Below are 23,046 nucleotides of genomic sequence, written 5' to 3'. Positions count from 1 at the left end.
CCTCGAAGCTTCCTCATGCTTTTTAAAATGGTAGTGAAAATCTTGCTTATTTACAGACATTGGGGCAATTTTCTTTGGCAAATGAACATTAAACGTTGATTAAGCAGAGGGTAAAGTAGGACAACTCATGAAGGGAATGTAATATCCTTTAGAGAATAGACAAGAATTCTCCTCCCATTAAATTCAATCAATGTAAGTCAGTTGTTAGCAGCACATTATCCTTCAGAGAGCAAATTTTCCTTTACTCTCTCCTCTAGTGAGCTTAAACCCAAGTGAATCTGAACATTCAATCCTATGCCTCATACCTCACAAATCTTTTATTTTTTCTGCTTTTAATTACTGGTATCTGTTAACATCCATTGGTCAATTCTTACTCTAATCTCAATAGAAATGCCCACTGCTCCATATCTACAATTGCTTCTTTCATGTGACTTTTTTTTTCATTTAATGACTCTTAAAACTTTCAATACTAATCAATCCTATCTCTTGGTTTGTTTCTGCCTACAGTCCTGTTACTTTTGAATCTGAGGTCTGATGTCATCTGCTTTATTTCCTTCTCAATCTTTGTGATGCCCAACAATATGAAGGCTGGCTTTTCAGTTTTGAAAAAAAATCAGTCATTCATAGTATTGCAGTATTTTCTTAATACTTTTGATCGAAATTTGGAGCTTGCCTATTCTACTCCAAAATATCAATTAACAAGTTGGATTTTGCTCTCATTGCTGAACTGCCCAATATGTTTGCAGTTGCCCATTAACATTCTGAGTTTTTGCACTGGAAGTCCCAATCTGCCAAAAGGTGCAGTAGCCTCCACAAAGAACCTGTTATCTGTTGACACAGGCTAAGCAGCCACATACCTCAATCATACATAGTAATTGCTACTAACCAATATGGCATGCAAAGCAGGTAAACTGAGTTAGCATAAGCTATTCAATGGGAAATCAAGTACAGAAAGCAAAATGAAGAGGAAAGGAAGGACTGGATTGGGAGATAAGTGAGACGAAAGCAAAAGGCATTTATCTCGCTGGGACAGAATAAACTTTAATATTTTCTGCTAAATTTAGTAAATGTGTATCAAGAGGCTACAAGAATTACACAACATTCCATGTACTTCAGTGGCTAGTTTCTCAGCAAAATACTGCTTCCATAGTTTTTGAAGGAGTGGGGCACTGCTGGAAGCTGCTGAATAATGTGAGTTGGTAACAGTTCATCTAGCTCATTGTGTTCAGATGTATTGTTTTTTTAAAGATGACATGCAAGGCCAGGAGGACTGAGTAAAATTCTATCAATTATTTATTTCATTTTTTCCACCATTATGTCCTGTAGACATAACTGCTGTTCCCTCCATTTTCAACATTTCTGTAAGCAGAACATGGGCATCTTTTCATGTAAGACACCTCTGCACAGTCAGACAATTAACAGCATGAGATGCAAATGAACATTCATTAAAGAATTTATAAGATGTGACAAAGAAATTTATAGAAAAATCATCTTGAGGTGAGCTGATATTTGATGACAGCCAAGATGACTGTGCTAACCATACCACAGTTCCTGGAAACAAACCTGTCAGTTTCTTTTATCAAGACTGGTTGCTGAAAGTTTGGCATACCCAAACTCCTTCCTGAAATTTAAAAGATTTTACACACTTTCCAGTTTGGAGCACTGGATGACTTCTACATAAACCATGTTCCCAAACAAAGCATCAAGTTTTACCTTTTGCAAATCCAAAATCTGAGCGTCCCAAAATCAGCTTCATAATTAAAAGTGGCTTCCATAGTTTTGGTGAGAAATGAGATAAAAATAAAACTATAGTTCAAGTATTTTTTTTCAGTGAACAACTTGATGGCAGTTTTCAGCCTATTCCTTGGATTACTCAGGCGTAAAGGCATATATCCCAATTCACCAAACAACCACAAGTCAGTTTTGTATCTGCTACTGTATTCTCCATTCTCCAATGTATAAGCTTGCATAAGTACCATAAAAAAAACTACCAGTTGTAAGGGCGTCAAAGGTAATGGGGAGAAGGCAGGAGAATGGGTTGAGAGGGAAAAATAAATCAGCCATGATCGAATGGCAGAGCAGACTCGATGGGCCGAATGGCCTAATTCTGCTCCTATGTCTTATGGTCTTAACAAACGTCACACTTCTTTGTTGTTACCTGTCTGACAGGAAACTCTGAACTACCGAGACTAAATGGATCATTGTAGATAGGAACTGAACCTATGTTATCTTATATGCTCTTTCCACTTCAGGAGTCCATGATTTTAAAAAAACACAATTCCATCTAAGCATTGCAATTCAGATTGACACATTTCAATTCACAACATGGTATAATTTACTTGAGATTTCACTGATAAACTCAAAGTCACTTAAGTTCAAGTTATTTCAGTTTTGCATTTTGGGTCAGCACTTATCTGTTTTCTCCTGCAGTAGATATATGTGTGGTCAATTCAGCATAAGCTCAGTTAACTATTTTCCACACATTTATAAATTTTCACCATATTTATCTAATGTAATTATGGTGTAAAAATCTCTCCCTAAGCACTATCCACAAAAGATCAATAACACTATTTAGCAAAGCTCTGTAGTGGTGATCCCATCTCTTGTGTTTAAAGCTGCAGTGTTTCAACCCCATATATGGTGGAAAGTGTAGACTGGGTTGACATCCAGATGAAAACATGCATCATGTGGGGTGCAGGTGCAATTATTCCTGCTACAAAGTTCTAATGCTGCCATTTGCCCTTTGATCACACAATTATGATGTACAGAAATATTGAACTTACATACAGATAGATTCACTAAAACTTGCTGACACAAAACACAGCTGCTGCATAACATTGTCAAACCGGTAATGCATGACTAGAATTTTCTCTCTAGTGCATCAGTAATGTGCAGATTGAACTACGCCAAAATTCAGTACAAAATTAATCTTACACAGTAAAAGAAGATTCATTATTTACAAAATTTCCACCACATTTCTTTTAAATACTTCTTCTAAGCAATCTAAGGATTTAAAATACATTATGATGTACACATAAAAGTATAAGTTATATACAGATAAGTTAACCACAATATTATGACTGCTTCTTAAAAAAAATAAGATAATGGAAGGAAATAAAAACCTACAAAATTCAGCCATCATTCACATGCTTTATAAAAACATATACATTATCTTGACAGCTCCATTAATGAATCACTAGCATTTTAACTTCTCTGAACCATGTTCATTTTTTCTTTAAGGAGTTCATATGCCTTTCATAATGCATCTGGGATAAACGTTTCTAAATGCTTACAGCTACTGCAAGCAAGTCATAGAGCCTTCACGATACAGGATCTTGCACAATCCTAAGGCCAATACGACTCACAGAATGTTGAATTCTGCACGTTAAATGATGGGTTACAGTTTCATCAATGAATTTGCAAGCGTTCCTGTAGAGAAAGTCCCTGTTTTTGTGTCAATATTTGAGTATGTGGTGATTACCAAACATCTTATAAAAGAATTAAAATGTTTTTAAATTCTTACAAATACCAAAATAACATATTCTACCATTTCCATTCTTCAGTGTTGCTTTAAATCTCAGAGTATCCCAAAGCCTACCTAGATGTAACTCACACTTCAACATAAAATATTTACAGTATGTTCTATGTAAACAGTTTGGTCATGGATTTAACTAACTTGCAATATCATACAAATCTATTGCATTCCAGTACTATATATGTGTGAACACTGTCATGAACGTTATTATATTAGCATTTTTTTCCATGATGCTGACCAGCAGCCATCCAGGGTTCATCTAAATCCCAATATTTATAAGGCCAGGTGGAGACCAGCACCCAGCTTTGAGGTTCTGCAAACTCCGGGGATCAGTCCACATCACAAGAGTTAAATTCTGAGGTTTGCAACCATGAGTACTCACACTCTCATCTCTGAGACCCTCAATTCACAATTAATTTGCTAGCATCAAGCAGAACAAAAGAAAAACACACATTCGCATATAGTCTGTGACCAGTGAAGTCGGCATCCAATTTGTGTTTTACTGTCATTGAGATTCATTGTCCTTAGTGCACGGATTTTATTCCACTGATGCCCAAGTCCCTTGCTCTTGAAGGTCAGTTATTGCAAAACATCGTACATTTGGGGCCAATTATAAAGCACTTTATGTCTAGGCTAAACCCTAGTTAGAAGTGTTGATCTGCAAGGAAAAGAAATACATTACTTCAAGTGCATAAGCAACCAATTAGTGAAACAAGAACATGGAGAAACAACTATCAATTTTATGTTTAGTGACAAAAATAATGGCAGAGTAATCATATCACACAAAATCTTTTCTCAGGTGAATTATTACTTCAATTACTGCCAAACCTCTGATTACTGAATGACCATCATATATAAACTACAATGTTCATCCTACACTTTAAACTAGTCAATTCATATATTCCTGCTCAGTGTCTCAATTTCCATTCCCCAGACACTTCAGGTCATCCAAAATTCCGAGTGTTATTTCATGCCATCTTACCCAGTCCTTCTCTCTTGTGCTCATTGATCGATGCTGGCCCTCAATTAAGTTCCTGTTATCATGGTTTTCAAATTTTTCCAGAGCCTTACTCCTCCCCATTGCCACCATCTACTCCAAGATACTGGTGCTGCTCCAGTTCTGGACTCTTGTCTATCGATAATTTAATTGCTCCAACTTTGGTTGCTATGCCTTTGCCTCCCAAGGCCTATTCTCTGATATTCCCTCCACAGATCCTCCACCTGCCTCGTCCACTGCTTCCCTGCTACCCCTCCCCCCACCCCACCCTCAACCTCCTCAAAATCTACCATATTTGGTCAGTTATGTTGCTGTTGTGCACTTCCAGAGAGTAGATAAATATTGTAATCTTGAAAGTACAAAATATGTCCTAAATTTGTTATAATGTTAAAAAAAACTTCCCAAACAGTGAACTTCAGAATAGGAATAAGACCAATGTAAATCATCAATGTTTCCTCCACTCATTTGCTTTCATTAATCCTAATTTCAAGGGTCCTGAGGAAATCTTATATTCAACTATCTTGCAGGAGAACCTGCACTCAAATGGTACAAGGCAAGCAGAACACTTTACAGAAGGTCCACTGCCCACCACCGTTTACAAAGGGATTAGTGTGGGTACAATCCATTTAAAAAGCAACTGCTGGATTTCCCTTTGCTTTTATTTTTTTCCAATCTCAAGCACCTGTTATGGTTTGGCAAAAGTTCAATGGAGGTTTAATATGAAAGCTCACTATCACCAATAGATCAAAAACATACTGATCCTATTGATCTTCAGACAAAAGCAATTAAAAGAATGTAATTATTTAGTGTTTTAAGTATGTGGGTTACTCTGTAATAACTTGCATATGAGGACTGACGAGTTTTGATGTCTACCTTAGAGTCTTCCACCTCTCCTTTTCAACATGATTCTCTGGGCTTTCACTTTCGTAGGATGCCAAGTAAAGTGCTAAGGAATAAAAGGAGAACAAACAGTGTTATATTACTGTTATTGTTATAATCCAATCCTGCTTTACAAACCTCCTGCCTGCTTCAGACACATTGAAATATCGGTGAGAATCTCAAGGGAGATGATGAGAATGTGAGGAAAATAAAATGGGGTTGCTGTGGGATTGGTGTAAATGAATGCTGCATGGCTGGTATGGATTCCATGGGCCCAAGACCATCCCTGTGCTGTATGACTTAGAACTAAATGCTGAAGCTGCTCATTTGGCCCTGATGTCTGTGCCAGTGCAACTCTTCAATTGAAGCCTTTTCTTCAATTCAGTTATGCAACCCTTTCCAAAGATTCTTTTATCGCAGAATCTCCAGGAAGATCTTCCAAGCCCTTAATTTAAGAAATCAGGTTCCTGTGGGTTTTTGGTTGGATAGATCTCCCTATGTGCTCTGTTGAGAGAGAAAATTAAAAACAAGAGCAGTATTTTATTCATCAGCCTACAGCACTGCCTGGAGAAAGGACCCTTGTTCAAGTTGCCAACTGTTATTGCACAGATCAACACTTGTACTGATGATCACATCCTATCAAAGCAGATTCCAGGTGCAACTCAGCGAGGATTTGAGTCAGTAGTAAAGTAGGCAAATACAACATTAGCATTCATTTCAAGAGGACCAAGACATAAAAGCAAGGACGTACTGCTGAAGCTTTATCAGACGTTGGTCAGACCACATTTAGAATATTGTGAGCAATTCTGGGCCCCATATCTAAGGAAAGACATGCTGGCCCTGGAGAGGGTCTTGAGGACGTTCATAAGAATGATCCCAGAAATGAAAGGCTTAATGTATGAGGAGCATTTTACGTCTCTGGGCCTGTACTCAATGGAGTTCAGAAGGATAAGGGGGGATCTCATTGAAACCTATCAAATACTGAAAGGCCTGGATAGAACGGACATGGAGAAGATGCTTCCATTAGTAGGATAGTCTAGGATCTGAGGGCACAGCCTCAGAATGAAGGGATGCCCCTTTAAATTTCTTCAGCCAGAGTGTGGTGAATCTGTGGAATTCGTTGCCACAGAGAGCTGTGCAGGCCAAGTCATTGGATGTATTTTCGGCAGAGATTGATAGGTTCTTGACTGGTAAAAGGGTTAAGGGTTACGGGAAGAAGGTGGGAGAAGGGGTTAAAAAAATAAATCAGCCATGATTAAATGGCAAAGCAGACTCGATGGGCTGAATGGCCTAATTCTGCTCCTATATATTTGTGTCTTATGGAGTCACTGTTGAATACTAAATGATGGTCTCTTTAGGCCTGTACTTTCTCTTTTCGACCTATACCCCAGCAACATCTTGCCAAATTTATCTGCACTCTATATTGTGTTAGTCACTTGAGAAAATATTCCTAGATGATCCTAGAAGACTGCTTCCAAACCTGGAGCTTGAAATCTAATGACGTTAGAAGGGACACTTTCTTATTCCACTTCAACAACGCTTAGGTCAATATATTGCTAATTGCTCAGTTAAAATAAAGACAAATCAAGCGGAAGAAAGATCCAGGTGTGAGGAACAAGTTAATTTTGATCATAAACAGGAGGTAAAGCAGGTAACACACAATGGCTAGGTCTCCATGGTAACACAGATTTCAGTAAGGCGAACCTTTGTTTCAGTTCGCCCATCCTGGCTGTTGAGGATCAGCAGAGACATGCACTTTAAATCTGACAGTTTTGTAAAATTGAGAAAGATACTTTTTTGATCTCCACTGCTCCAATTTGAATTTCAAAGGCAGCAGGAGATATATCTCACCTCAAGCTGCAGCTGTGGTTTAGCTTCCTCACTTTATAATCCAATAAAGGAACCATGTTTTACTGCCTAAGAATCATTTGATTCAGGAAACGACTAAATATTACGATAGTCATTGTTGTAAATCAGGGTACTTTCACCAGCTACCAGCCAATCCAATAAAATATTATTCCTCTGCCTTTGAAGTTATTACTTGAAATTTTAGTGGGAAAATGCTTATTACTGTCTCATGGAATTGCTTTACCATTTTAACATATTACTGCATTTTAAAAGTTAAAATCTCACGATTGGCAGCCTTAATTTCTGTGTTCATATTTTGAGCAGATAATTAACCTAACTGGTGCATATTCCAATTTGTTTAATATATTTAGGATTTCTAAAAATAAACTTTAATGCTAAGATAAATGCAAGATATAGTTCTAAATTCATTAATCCTAGCTATCAAGTTGTATTTTCTGCACCATACAGATTACTTGCAAGCTATTGATACCTGGTTCAAGTGTGACAAATTAATATAATTAATGGGAGGAACATGTTCACTTTTTATTATGAAAGGCAATCGGAATGGTATGTTTGTGGGTTTTAGCTTTAGGAAACCAATAATAACCCTCAATTAGGCAATTAGCATACAATATGCATATTTATCCAATTCCAAAATTATATACTCTAATGCAAAATCCTTGCACAATTTCCAGCAGGACTGCTCCTTTAAAATGATTGGCATATCAGGTCCCAAAAAAAGTTCTGCAAACAATTACTGAATGAACTATTACAGAGTAAAATTGTAGTAACTCAAGATAAATAAAGAGCCACAAATCAAAGCCATGTTTTAAGATTTACAAACAGATTTGGTAGGTTCTACTTCAATATATCTATCTCCTGATAAAGGAAAATTAAGAAAGATGGAATATGCATGTATAAAGTAGTTTTAACCTAAGTATTACATAAGTAAAGATTTATTTACAAAATCAAAAATGTTACTTTGTTGCCAAATACAAAATGCAGCAAGGAATTGTACACTGAGGTTTCAGTAAAAGCTATGAGATAGAAGTTTTTAGTGGTGTTGTGTGAGGTGAGCAGGTTGTTCTATGAGGAGATTGAAGAAGAAAGGTTTATACACAGTGGCATTTAAAGGGACAGATAATCTCATTGCAACAAAGAAGCTTTCAAGATAGATTGACAAGGTGTGCCTCCTCTGGTGGGTGAATCACAAATTAGAGGCCATAGTCTTGAGATAAGGGCCCAGCCATTTAAGATACGATTAAGGAAAAAATTCCTCATGCAAAGAAGTGCAACTCTTTGAAATTCTCTACCTGCAAAGATGATCAGACATTGAGTGTGTTCTCGACTGAGAATGATGGATATTGGATACTAAGAGAATCAAGGGATCTATGGATTGAGTGGGAAAGTAGACGAAGTACAGATAAATCATGACTTAAATGAAACATGATGAAGACTTGAGCAGTCATATGGCTTTGGTATGAGGTTAACTTCCCCATTGTCAATACTACAGGATCTTTTATATTCTTAAAATCAAAGGCACATGTGAAGATGCAGCGTTTTCTTAGTACTTCGCTCTCGTGGTTGCCTGCATGTTGAGTTTAGTTTCCAGGAATGTCACCTTAATCTATGGCCTTCTGACTCAAAGAGAAGACTGCCACTGTGTTAAACTAACTACACATTAAACAAAGTGAAAACATGACAGATATTATTGGAAGAATGAATGCTTAACAGATGTTCCTCTGAAATCTAAACACTAAATGTAATTTGTCAGAATTATTGTTCCTGAGCAATTATACTTCAATCAATTTACATCATTGCCATGAATAACACCTCAGACAATGCAGCTAATGATCTGTGCCTCAAACCTGAAGTAGTAAACATGAGCAAAAGTGCAATGATTTAAACAAGAAGAAAATGAAATGCAATATCGGCATTTTAAAGAAAGTATCTTGCAATGAGAAATTATGTGATTGTGTTTATATGGAAGTGACTATCATTGTTCAAGGAATTCAAAAATAAATGTGTGAACAATTCACAATATCCAACCTTAGAAAAATATCATAATCCATTTCAGTCATTGAGGCACTCATTTTATCACTATGGATTTGCAGAATTGAATATTTTTTAAACTCTGTTCCTTGACAACTCCAATAAATACTGTTAATAGGCAACTTGAAGCACTGATGGATACCACACACTTCTGAAAGAAAGCCACAAGCTAATGAGATGAAGTTATTTATCGAGCCTGGTAACATTCCTTAGGCATTTAAAATAAAATCCTGAGTGACACAGTGGTGTTAAAAGCTGCAAAGAAATCTAAAGCAGTATGATTTAAACTGACTGGAAGAGCAATCACTCATGAAATTTGTTCAAAAATTATTGTTAGTAAAGTTGAAAATTAACATTTGGACACACAGTAAATGGGAGTACAATGTTGGAAATGATATAGGTGTTTACTCACAAACATCCTACTCATCAAGAGATACTCAGCTCCAGATTTCATCTAATACTTGCCCCAAATATGGATAAAAAAATCTGAATTCTAGAGGCAAAACCCCTGACATATAGGCAACATTTGACCAAGTGAGGTATCAAGGAGCCCTAGTAAAGAATTGATGGAAACTCTTCCACTGGTTGTGTTTTTTAGAAGTTAATCTCTGCACTAGGACATCACAGTAGTTTCACAGTGTGATGTGCCAGATCCAAAACACCTTAGCTGCTTCATTAGTTGGCCCCCCTCCATCACATCAGGAGAGAATGTCGAGGACTGCACATTCTTCAGTTCTATCCAAAGCAAATCTGGGGCCAATATTCAAGCTTGAGATGAAAAGTGGGCGATAACATTTGCAATAAGTACCTCCCACAAAAGAAAGAATCCAACCACCCCAATGTGTTTAGTGGCATTCGCACAATTGAAATCACCACTATTTGAGGGGATGGGGAGGGATGATGTTACAACTGACTAGAAATTTAGTGAGACCAATCATATAGATGCAGTGAATACAAGACAGGTAAGAAGTCTTGTATTTTGTAACGTGACTTACTTACTGAGCTCCAACCATCCAAGGCACATATGGCTAAGGGATTGAATGCTCCTTATCTGTTTGTGAGTACGGGTCCTGCAACATTCAAACTCAACATCATACAGGACCCACTATAGTTACAGCAGGCATCATCTACAAGTTGCACTGCAGCAACTCACAAATGCATCTTTGACAGTACCTCCCAAGTCCAGCACCTCTGCTACTGGAAGGATAAGGGCAGCAAGTGCACAGGGGTCCAGATTTCCACCATTCATCCCTGCCCCCCCCCCCCCAACTCCTGTCCCATATGCCCTCCAATATCTCACATTATCTCAAGTTGGAATAATATTGCCATTCCCTCACTGTTGCTGGATCAAAATCATGAAACTCCTTATCTAACAATACTGAGAAGGCACCTTCACCACACAATTCTCCCAGTTCAAGAAGGTGGCTGAACTTCCAGAACAATTAGGAATGGGGAAAAAGTACCAGCCATGCAAGCATGAATGAATATAACTATTAGCTTACAATTGTTGGAAGGCTGCTGATATGATAATGTTATTTGAATTTGTACACATTAAGTTTATAAATAGTATCAAAACCTTCAAGTTATAATAATAACATATGCAGATAAAATTACCATTAGAAAAATAATCTTTTTGATTGGGCTAAACACTACAGAAGATTAATTATAGTCATTTTCTTGACGTATCGCTCTTTGCCAGAGGTTCTTTTTCTTTCACAGTGTTCATTAAAATGGAGAGATTCTATTATCTTGACAGCACAATTCATTTTCAGATGTATCTAATGACTTACTATCTTCAGAGAAGACAGGAGCTGTGAGAAGATACTGAAGGATTTTACGATCACGCTCAAAGGGACATTCCACCTGTTTCCAGGTCATAAACTCACTGACTTGCTTTGCCAGCTCCCAGAATTTCTAAAAGAAGCAGAAGCAGTAAATCAAAAGCTTTTAAATCATGTTTCAGGACTATAATCTTAGAGGATATTAAAGAACATCAATCTTGCTCATTGGCAATAAATATGTAATAATTCACCAAATGATGCATTTGAATCAAAAAGATTCCAGTGGTCTGAGCTGCAACCAAACGGACAATGCGAATAAGTTATCCACAGCTGAGCATTCAGACTAAATACTTGAAGCTCGTCAACATACAGAGAAATATTATCGGTAAGAGGCACATACAAAGGTGAGGCAACATTTCATGTTGGTTTGGTGTATGGTGGAATTCAGGTTCAATCTGTTAAATGGAGACACAAGAGACTGCAGATGCTGGAATATGGAGCAAAAAACTGCTGGAGGAAACCAGCAGCTCAAGCAGCATCTGTGGAAGCAAAGGGATAGTCGATGTTTTAGATGGAGACTCATCGTCAGGACAGGATGCGACATGTCAGCTATGCCTTTGCCTCCACAGATGCTGCTTGACCTGCTGAGTTCCTCCAGCAGTGTGTTACTTGCTCGACCTGTTAACCACTGGTTTGTACCATTCAATCCGTTGTCTAGCCTCCACTACCTAGTTGTTTAGATTGCTGACCCGGTGGTAGATTCTGCACCACTCGATGGTCATCAGTGCATGGGGCATATGCTGATGGCGTCAGCAGCAAGGTAGGCACCCAAAATCATAAATACCTTTACAAACATCTTTAAAAAACACATCTTCAATTTTGTTAATGGTGTAATTGCTGGAGTCAGGGACTAGGAGCTACAGAATGTGCTCTAACCCAGCAGAACCCCATTTAGCATCGAAACAGACATGAGCGACCTCCACACAGGATCTCCCCAGCAGCATCCAAAAACTTCAGGTAGTGTTGGCCCTGTACTCTGTTAGACCAACATTAACTGCAGGTGGATTTCCCCACAGATTAATCATTTGAAATCTTCCAAGTCACATCGAGCTGTATGTGCCAGCAGAACATGATAGCAGGGCTAGCTGAGGTACTGCGTCAGAGAATGAGCCCTTGTCTTGCCTCTTGTGGAATAGAGTTCATTGAGGTTCCAATGCATACTTCAAAACCACAGTAAAACTGTTAAGGAATTTGGTGCACTTCATAAAGCAGTAACACAAAACGGCCCCCTATATCCAAGAGATACCCACCCAGAGCACTCTCCAAATCTTACAAGGTATTGGCACTGCAAGAGATGCCATCTGACTGCATCATCCTGGGATTGTGGGGTCCACAGCCCTTCTCGCAGACTGATTTTAAGTTCAATTTTAGCACTGGTCCTGATTCTCAACCATCGTAAATGTAGGAAGCATACTAATTATCATTAAAGCAGTCCAATTGGTTGATTGTCATTAAGACTGCCCCCTTGATTTAACATAAAGGCTTGACAATTAAGATAAAGGATTTTGCATTCCATGATCTTCTAAAGTTCCGTTGTAAAATATATGCTCAGATGGCTGTGAGAAACTGCATTATGTTTACAGCTCTGACTCACTTAATCTCCCCAATTTGCTGTTTCAGTTTAATATTTAAAATATTTTCTAAAATCATTAATCTTGTGTATGGGGTTCACCCCATGCATTCTGCAGAACCCCTGATATCCTACCGGGTGGAGAGCTGTGCCTGTTATTCTGAGGCCTCTCAGCATTCAGTGGTCCATATACACTGATGAATCTAGATATTCCTGCTTCATTAGAAAAGGAGGCTGAATATCACCGCAAAGGCCGGGAGATTCCATTCCTGGATGTGTGGAGAGGGACCCGTGATGAATCAGCTTTGTCAGTGAGTGGCCTTTTGGAAGGTCAGCAGTTCAGCAATTAACAGTCTTTACCATTCTGCAAAGTTTCCAATTCAAACTGATATGCCTGTGAAGGAGCATTAGCAACTTCAACATGAAAATAATTTTGTTCAGGATAACTTTCAACAAAATAGTCCAAGGTAGGAATTACTGCTGGCAATATTAATGTGTGAATGCCTGCTGTGTTCAAGCTAAAATGCTTCTTTATACAATGATGGCAGAGCTATAATACCAAATAAATTACATACACATATGTTCATATTACTGATTGCACTTTCTATGCTTACAATCTTTCTTTAAGGGGTTCAGTTAAGGAGTCCAGAAGATGTGCTGGTTGGTAGGTTAATTGGCTTAGTGTAGGTAAATGGTAAGGGCATCAGGGTGGAGTTGATGGGCATGTGAGAGAGAATAGGTTCCAGGAAACAAGTGGGAGAATGGAATTGATAGGATAGTTCTGAGAACAGGCATGAACTTGATGGGCCCAATGGCCTCCTTCAATGTCAAAACAAAATATAGGTAATTACTCATAAAATATTATTCAGCCCTATTATTAGGTGTAGTTTCAGTGTAGCTCCTTTGCACACTTTCACTCTGTCCTGTACAGGAGTGGAATGTGCTGAGATGACAATCACAAACCCAATAAGCTGGAGATCTATTAAATGAGACCCACAAATGGTAGCAAATGTCTTGTCAGAAGCTCTTCTGAGCATCTATTTGTGAACCAACACCAGCAACATCTTTTACACCAGCAAGCAGTTACAAACAAAATTAGGTAAGTATTTTTAAAAGAGTAAGTCTCACCCTCAAAAATTAATGCTGTCATATATTAACTCCTTTATCTTGCATCAACTGAGAACCATGAGAAATATGCAAGTGAACTTTCAAATGCAACAAATGGGGCATTGCGAGCTAGCTATGCATATACTAAACCTCTCCTTTGTTTAACTACCGTCTTAATTTCTTGTCCTTTTGTTGCTGTCCTACTAAGGAGACAATGTAGCATTGTTTATCTTTTATCTTTTCATCAATTATATATTAAATGTGCCACATAACATATCTATTTCACTAAAAACTTTCATGTCAGCATTGAGCTTCTAACACCTGTTCTGCCTGGAGGTGTAATTTTTACATATGTCACGTATTCACACATGCCTGGAATTACACAAGTTGAATGCATTAGCCTGGCCTGATCTTCACTTTTAAAATATTTATTTCAATCGTCTTTCAACCTTCTGTCCTCTAACATTTTCCATAAAAGTTTAGTTCTACAGCTTAGAATTCATTTAGCACCTTTGTTGCCTAATTGATTTGTTTGTGTCTTTAATGTTCTGTCAAACTCTGCTCCAGAGTCCAATCACTGTTCTTTATTAAATTACTTAAATGTATTAACTTGTAATCATTGAACCTGAATTCTGTTTTGCTTTTATTCAGTTTTTCTCCTGATGGTTTTCCCACATTTAATTTTTGAGCTCTCTTATTTCTCCCACATTTTCAGACCTATCATAAAATAGTTCTCAAATTTTAAGTTTTCATTATTTAGCTATCCTGCTTCACCTTTTGCTAATATTTTGAAACTGTCTTATTTGAAACATTACATTTTTTATCTTAGCAGGAGTTTATCTTTGCTTCCAGGGCTGTTTTTCTTCCTGCCTAAAGAGCCCTGTTCCAAACTCGCCTTGAAATTTCTAGATCTTCTCATTCAGCCTCCACTGGCTCTCCATGCCCTAATGCATCATCTCCTGCCACTGATTCTGACCTGCATTCTGATGTGACTCCTGCAATCTACTCATATTTTCCTTCCAAAATATGCCAACATGTAAAATTCATTTAGGCACTCCTGTTGTCAATGATAGGACAACATTTTGATCAAGTCTCAAGATGTGTGGGATCAGACTATGAGAAATATGTTATAATAGATTGACATTTAACTGATTCCAAGCTCAGTAACAGCAGAAAATGTACCAGCTTTTTGACAGAAAAATAAATAATTGTTATTTATTGTGGCCTAGACAACAAGTTGAATAGTACAAATCAGTGGTTAACAGATTGAGCAAGAAACAAACTGCTGGAGGAACTCAGCAGGTCAAGCTGCATCTGTGGAGAAAGGGATAGCTGACATTTTGTGTCCAGTCCTGACACAAAGTCTCGATCCAAAACGTCGACTATCCCTTTGCCTCCACAGATGCTACTTGACCTTCTGATTTCCTCCAGCAGGGGAATGTATTGACCACAAATGCATTTCGATAGAGGGTATAGAGGGTTTATCCATAAGGCCTAATTGGTTGTTTGCAAGGCCACACAGTTTAACGATTTATGCTGAGCTTTTAACTTGTGCCTACAACAATATATACTGCTGCAAAGTAGGCACACCATGTGATTCTCCTGTCCAATAGGATATACATTTGAACATACCAATGGATACTAAGAGAACTGGGTTCCTATGCTTAAAGATGCACTGCAGGAGGAGGTACTCCACTCCAGAGGTAAACAGAGGGAAGGATATGAAAGACAAGATGTAATTAAAATATTAGGAGAAAGCTACCGATATAACTAAAAGAGACACATCAAAGAAACTAGAATGTCAGAACGTAATGAGTGACGTGGAAGACAATGGTAGAGGACCTTAGTAGGATATCAAGTGTAGGAAAATTGGACAAGTGATATTCTAGAGATAATTACAAGACAAGCAATTAATTATTGGGATATTGGCATATAATACCCATCCCTAATTGCTCTTGAGATGGTAGTGGTCATTCCAATTTTAATATTTTGGGGCTTCGTCATGCTTGACATGGCCCACTACCTATAACTGACACCAGTGGCCTCTGCATGCCTGGAGTCGGACAGTAGGTTGCAGACGACCACCAGCCATTACACAGTATACCATTTAAGATCCCGCCCACAGGATGCTGCTAATGCAATTTGCCAGAGGATAAAGTTGGAGAGGAGCTTCGTCTCATGGCAAAACTGTCACTGGTTTTACCATTTCTTCAATATTTCTGATGTTCAGAGCCATTTAAAATTTACTGACATTGAAGTAATAGATAATAAAGTTAATGCATACAAAGAAATTATTTAAAATTAAAATAATTATAAAAATCACTTGGCACAGGATCTAAGAGGTGATTCTCCAGTGACGAAGTGCCATTTGTCACTCAGTAAGTCCCAGACTTCTGCATTCAACAGCACATCAACAGAAGTCTGAGACTTACTAATGTTTATACTATTTAGTGCCTGATGTTTCTGATTGGAATGGCTGACATAAGCAGGCTGGATTTACTTATGTATCTATTATGGCACAGGAGTTCATTCCCCCTATCTGCTCCATGCTACTCCCCAACAGCACAATCCTTTTAGTCCTCCTTATCCCCCTCCTTATTTCCCTGTAGCCCTGCAACTTATTCTCTCTCACATGGCCATCGACTCCCCTTTTGATTCTTTCTGTGTTAAGGGGTATTGACCTACCAGCAAGTCTTTCAGGAAACTGGAATACTTTGCAGAAACCTATATATAGAACATGCAAACTCCATACAAATTGAACCTGGGTTCCTATAGCGGTGAGACAGCAGGACTGCCTTCCTATTGCCCCTTTGTGCTTTAACATGATTGTTTAATATAACTGAGTGGATTGTTAGGCCACCTAGAGAACAATTAAGAATCAATCATATCAACCATGGTGTTGGGAACCTGGAGTCATATTATAGACCAAACAGAGTAAGGGCAGCAGATTTCCTTCCCTGGAGGACATTAATCAACCAGGTGGGTTTTTACAATGATCTAGCAGTTCTATTTCACCATTAATGATAATAACCTTTTAATTCAAACTTAATTATTTCAGTGAATTTACATTCCCTGCCTAGCATAATAAGAATCAGATACACATCTCTAGACTTTTAGTCCAGGCTTCTGGCCAGTAAAATTAATGCAATGCTGCAATCCCTTTGTCATCATTATACTGTATATTTCAAAAGTGAAAAAATTATGTGTTCTCATTAAGTCATACAGATAGATTAAAAATAGTTTACATTTTGTTAGCTTGGATGCCGTGTAGGTGTTACATAGCAACTAAATGCAATTTCTTAATGTCCAACTATTTCTTTTCTTCAATAATTTTGATTGTTTTCTCCATTTTATTTGCATTTGCCTCCTACTACTTCTTTGCAAGATTGATTTATAAATGGGAAAACAGCATCAAGTTTTCTTACCCCAAAATTGACATGTCCGTTCATTAAACGATTGGCACAACCCTCGTTTAAAAAGTAAATATCCTTGATCAATAGACTGCAGAATGGAATTACAATCTGTCAAAAAATGTAAATGAGTACTGTTAATTAAAATCTTGATTTAAGTGGGAAGCTTCCATAACAGAGTTCAGCCAATTATTTATGGTATTAAATACACATATTGATAAGCCTTAAAGGACAATCTTTTCTAACTGAAGATGCAGCAGATTACAATGCAAATGAGAAAAAAATGGTTTCTTCCAACACCATAAAAAAATTAGTCAGAAACTACCATGCCTTGTGTGAAATTTTGTTTGCTTCCTTTGTTACCAGAGGAATTTTGATAAGGATCTTCATAAGTTATATGGTTTGACTTTAATTTTCATGTAGTATTAGTTTAAAAATTATGCACTAATGCATTTGTCCCTAAATATTTTTATACCCCAGCAAAAGCAACAACCAAGCTTACATGTTTAATGATTATCTTGCAAAATATGGAGCTTAGCATGTCATTATAGATCAGAGTTTCTGACAAAATTATTCCAGTTAAATTAATATAAGTTGCAATGTATTCCATTCAATAGAAATCTAAGCTACGTCAGAGGAAGATGACTGCAGATTCTTACACTTCTTGGACAAAATTGTAAGTGATTGCACTATGGCATTCAACTGGCATTATTTCCTTTTTTTAAAGATAATCTTAACTGATGTCCCAGACAACCCAGCAATTTATTTGGTAAACAGCTGAGATGCACAGGCACAGAAAGACGCATTTCCTCCCAGAGCCTGTTTCAAGTTTTCCCATCACCATTACAGGTTCTAGTAACATCCCAGAGTTTTGGAAGACATCTTCAATGCTGCCAACCCTAGAGTAAATCTGCAGTAACAATAGATAAAAACAAGTCTGAACTGCAATGCAGTGTCTTCTGAGGTTGAACACACTTTTCAAACTTATTCATCTGGTTCATATTTAAATAACTGCCACATGGTCAAAATACTAGTGATTAGCAGATTGAGTTCATAACCAACTAAGAGTTGCCATGTTCGGGGAAGGAACTAAGAGGGAACAAATGCAGAGAAAAGTCTAAAGATAAAACTTCATGTAATATTGAACTTCTAGAAAGTAAAATTTATAATAAGAACAGCAAGAGGGATATCCCTAACTTTATTTTGTTTGCCCCTAATGTCAAAAACACAGCTTTTGTTTATCTGTTAAAACGTGTTGACGTACAGATAGAATTTTCTTCATGTATGAACAAAAGCTTTCTGAACAATGTGAATATTATTTCAACAACAACAATAACATTTATGTATATTATATCTTACCACCTGTCCTAGCTTTTAATGCAGTTGACCAAAACATAGTCCTCCAATGCCTTTCCTCCATTATCTGGTAGGCTGGGGCTGCTCTCATCTGACTTGATTTTTTTTCTATCCAGTTATAACCAGGTAATCACTGCACTCCTGCACTTCATTATTACCTCTGGAGTTCCCCAAGGATCTATATTCACTCTCTTCCAATTTTTCATCTACATGCTGCCCCTCAGCAACATATTCAAAAGCATAACATATGGTTTCTCAAGTACATTGATAGTAGTATCTTTTCTAAAAACTTAAAATAATCCTTTAGAGTTCTGATTCAGTTTTCTTGAGAGCATACCTGTTAGTTTTATAAATCTTCTATCTTTAATCCTACCTGCATTCCCTTGTCTTATTTTTTTTCTGTAAACCATTTATATGTTATTTTTATTTCATGGTTAAAGAATTAAAAAGAATTAAGAAACACTTAAAAAAAATTCCAGCACCATTTTTTTTGAGGGAATGAGACTCCACACTTTTCCAGTTAAGTTTTCATGGTGAGAGAAGTTAGAGAAATTATTCAGCAGTTTAAAAACTCATTTATTCCTGAATGCACCTGGTCTAACCTTCTCAGCCATTTGTAATGTGAAACTAGGAGATTAAAACATGCCATTGTAGTTATTTCAGTGCTAACTCTATTCATGAGGGTGTTAACAGCACACCATATGAAGGAGACGCAGGTCTTAATTTCCACATACAATCATGGAATTTGTTGTCAGCACTGAGAGGCTTCCCATTAGTGTCATCACAAATTCTGGGCCATTATTTATCAAGGATCTCTAAAATAGGACATGAAGACTGGATGAATGATAAACCCAATCAGCACGTTTACATCTCACTCAGAGATAGAAATTGGTTCTGGTTGCTTGTCCTAAACACACATGTATAGTCATGGCTGTGTGTTGTACACTGTTTTCAAAATCTGTTCCACCTTTAACTTCAAGTGTCTTATTTTGGAAATTGTTTCTATATTGAGAAAAAATAGCAAGTTATACCAGATATTGAGTTAAGAGGTTGGGAACGGCAGTGGTGAGATAGAACTGGGTGTCATCAGCAATACTATGAAAACATATGTTGGTGCTTTTGAATATGTCACAGAGGCACAACATGTAAATGTAGGATCTGCATGTCTCAGTGAGGATTCTTCATTCTAATTACTCAAAGAGCCTCACAATCATGTGCCCTGCTAACGGATGCCTACAAATTACCATGGAGGCATCTTGTTTGAAAAGAAGGTGAATTAGGGAAAGGTCAACTGAGATGACTGTGAAGAGTCTTCGAATGGTCGTTAATGAACAGTCATCACTAAGAGCAAATTCCAGACCAAAAAATTGAAGAAGCCTCTATTTTACTTAAGCATTTTTCACGCTGAGGCTTATCAGAAGTCACATGACCAAGGATGGAATTTTCTAATGCTTTTATTGTGCATGTTCATTCCTTACCTTTTCCCTGGTGCTATGGGCTGTCGTTGATCTCTGGGCTGCTCCTCGCAAAGCTGTCCTATAATTGTAGAAATTACTAGAAGGATCCATTTGATGCTTAAAGAGGAAGCAAAATCAGGGATTATTTTAAAGGTGAAAAATGCACATGTTAGAATTAATATTTACAATGTGGATTTTAATTGACCAACTTGAAAGAATAATTTCTCTTATTAATCACACTCTTACAAAATATATTTCAATAAGATTCAGATCTTACAGAAAACACAAGAACATTTGTTTGAATTCTATTAGTTTTTAATTTAACAACACAATGGAGTTGCTTTTCTGCATTTCCTACATATGATTTAACATAACCTGATCTCAACTAGATTAGTTGGTTGAATATAATGTGAAACAGGAAGCAAAATTAGCAAATGATATACTAACAAAGTTAAAGAGAATTTTGCCAAAGGCAAACAAGGAACTATGATTGAAAATAATGATTATTAATCAATATGATATTTTTGCCTGTTCAATCAACAGAGAAAATGAACAGAAATAAATAGTTTGTGTGTTGCATGCACCAGCAAATAATTTTCAATGTATGAAATAATTTGATATTACACAACAGTATAAAAAATAAGAGCAACGCTTTGGAAAATTGTAATGTCAAAAATTTATTTGGCATGTACCAAAGGAACCCCTTTGGCTCATCAAAGCTGTACCAGTTCAATGCAAGAGCAATCCTTAAAGTCCTATCCCTTGCCCTCTGCCTATAGTCCTGTAAATTCTATTCTTTCAGATATTCCTTTTAAATATGACCATACTTGTTCTTAAAATTATTTTTTAACATGCCACTTTTGGTCCAATCACCTTCTTTCTATGTCCCTTGGTTCCTGACCATACCACAAATGGGAACAGTTTCTCTTTATCTCCTATTTCTATACCCTTCATGACTTTACTTACCTGTATCAGATCTTTGTTCCAGTGAGAACAACTCCAGATTTTATAGTCTGTTCACATAATTAAGGTCTTTTTTTTTCCTGCAACCACTTCATTAAATCTCTTCCCTAAAACATTTATACATTTTCCTAAGGTGTGGTACCCAGAACTGGAGACACCATTCCAGTTGTGACCAAATCAGTCTATCTTTTATAAAGGTTCACCACAACCTCATTGCTCTTCTACTCTATTCCTCTATTTATAAAGCCCACAATCCTTTTTGCTTTAACCACTTTCTCAACCTACTCTGCCACTTTCAAAATAGTATGCACATAAACCCCACAATCCCTCCATTCCATTACCCCTTTTAGAGTTGTATTCTCTAATTATATTGTCTCTTCTCATTCTTCTAACTAAAATGTAACATGTTATATTCTTCTCACAATTAAATGGTATTGCTCCCTATCCACCCATTCTACCAGTCTGACTATATCTCCCTAAAATCTACTTAACTTACAGCACCTCCAAGTTTTGGGTCATATCACATTTGGAAATTGAGCCCTGTTAATCCAAGTCTAAATCAATAATAACTGTTAAGGAAAGCAGTCGTCCCTGTAATGATCCCAGGGGAACTCCCCTGTTCACTTTCCCCCTATCTGAAAAATAACCATTCACTACTCATTGTTTCCTGTTATTCAGCCAATTTTCTATCCATGCTGCTAGAGCCACTTTTTATCCATGGGCTTCAATCTTGATGACAAGCCTACTATGTGACACTTTATCAAGTGACTTATGAAAATTCCTATGTACCAAATCAACCACTTTTCCTCAACAACTCTCTTTGTTACTTCACAAAAAAACTCTATCAAGTTAATGAGTCAGAAATTGCTCCTAATAAATCTATGTTTAATTTCACCAAGTGACTATTAATTTTGTTCCTGATTATTGTTTCGAAAACTTTCCCCACGACTGAAGTTAAACTGGCTGGTTTGGGGTTACTTGGTTTATCCTTACGCACTTACTTTAACAAGGGTGTAATATTTGCAATTTTCCAATCCTCAGACATCTAGATTTATCAGGGAGATTACAACCACAACTTCAGCGATTTCCCCATTTACTTTCCTCAGCAAATTAGGATACATCCCATCTGGACCAGGTGATCTATTTTATCTAACTAGCTTTTTGGTCCCTCCTCCCGTCTGACCAAAACCTTGATTACATCTTCCGCTACTGAGGCTCCAGTGGCATCTTTTTCCTTGGTGAAAACTCGTATAAAGGACCTCAGTCTCACACATCAATACTGTCCACTGCCTCCATGATCAGATTTCCTTTTCAGGCATAATTAATGTTATTATACGAACAAAATATTTCTATTTCAAAAGTGAATATCCCATGGTGTTGCCCATTGTTTTACCCATAGTATTATCAGGACTCAAGGTAGTTGAGTCCTGATAATCCATTTTGTGTTGGTTGTACTCACCTCAAGGATATGAAATTTGGCTGTTTTGATTTTGGCCCAGGTTTTCTTTAGTCTGGAAACTGGGCTCATGTTCATGCCGGCTGAAAAACAGACAAATTGAGATCACAGTTTATTTAATGTACTGCTGAGTAAAGCATGGCTACCTGACCCAAGCCTTAGAGACCCCAACTACATGTGTCAAGTTTGGGCTGGGTTTGCTATATATTTTAAATACATGTCCAGTTGGGTCAAATTTGCTCTGTATTTTATCCAGGTCTGAATGATTTTGTTTAGTATTATTGTTATGTCCTCTGCATTTGATCAATAACAGTTCAGGTGTGGCATAGAAAGTCTTTCCTCCTGCTCTTCTGCAAATGCCTCTGGATTAGGTCGAGTCAAGTCAGGTATGGTAAAAAAAAGTCTAGGTACTCTTGTTTATGTTAGGTTCAAACTGGTGGTGGTTGGGTTGGGTTGGGTTGGGTATTGAATTTATTCTCCGCAGATCTCTACTGCAGAGGGCAAGGTCCTTCAGTAGTATTTCCCATCATTCTTGTGAAAGAGAAAGAAAGAATAAAGAAGTAGTTCTATGAATA

General features: G+C 37.3%; 1 protein-coding gene across 3 annotated transcripts in view; it reads right to left on the bottom strand.

Annotated features, from left to right (window-relative positions):
- Nucleotides 1-2,317: 2,317 nt before the first annotated feature.
- rasgef1ba (RasGEF domain family, member 1Ba) overlaps nucleotides 2,318-23,046 on the bottom strand; it is a 63,713-nt gene continuing 42,984 nt past the window's right edge. For 2 of the 3 annotated variants that reach the window (XM_052039079.1, XM_052039090.1), the window contains 6 exons: nucleotides 22,475-22,554; nucleotides 20,074-20,169; nucleotides 17,255-17,350; nucleotides 11,102-11,225; nucleotides 5,406-5,478; nucleotides 2,318-4,193 (listed from right to left, as the gene is read on the bottom strand). In XM_052039079.1, the coding sequence (XP_051895039.1) occupies nucleotides 4,169-4,193; nucleotides 5,406-5,478; nucleotides 11,102-11,225; nucleotides 17,255-17,350; nucleotides 20,074-20,169; nucleotides 22,475-22,554 (494 nt within the window). In that variant the 3' untranslated portion in view covers nucleotides 2,318-4,168. The remainder of the gene's footprint in view (nucleotides 4,194-5,405; nucleotides 5,479-11,101; nucleotides 11,226-17,254; nucleotides 17,351-20,073; nucleotides 20,170-22,474; nucleotides 22,555-23,046) is intronic. The other variant, XM_052039100.1, reaches the window with a different exon arrangement.

The sequence above is a fragment of the Pristis pectinata genome, chromosome 2 (assembly GCF_009764475.1).
Source record: "Pristis pectinata isolate sPriPec2 chromosome 2, sPriPec2.1.pri, whole genome shotgun sequence".
Lineage (NCBI taxonomy): Eukaryota > Metazoa > Chordata > Chondrichthyes > Rhinopristiformes > Pristidae > Pristis > Pristis pectinata.
Note: the sequence above shows the minus strand (reverse complement) of the source record. Positions and strands in the feature narration are given on the sequence as shown.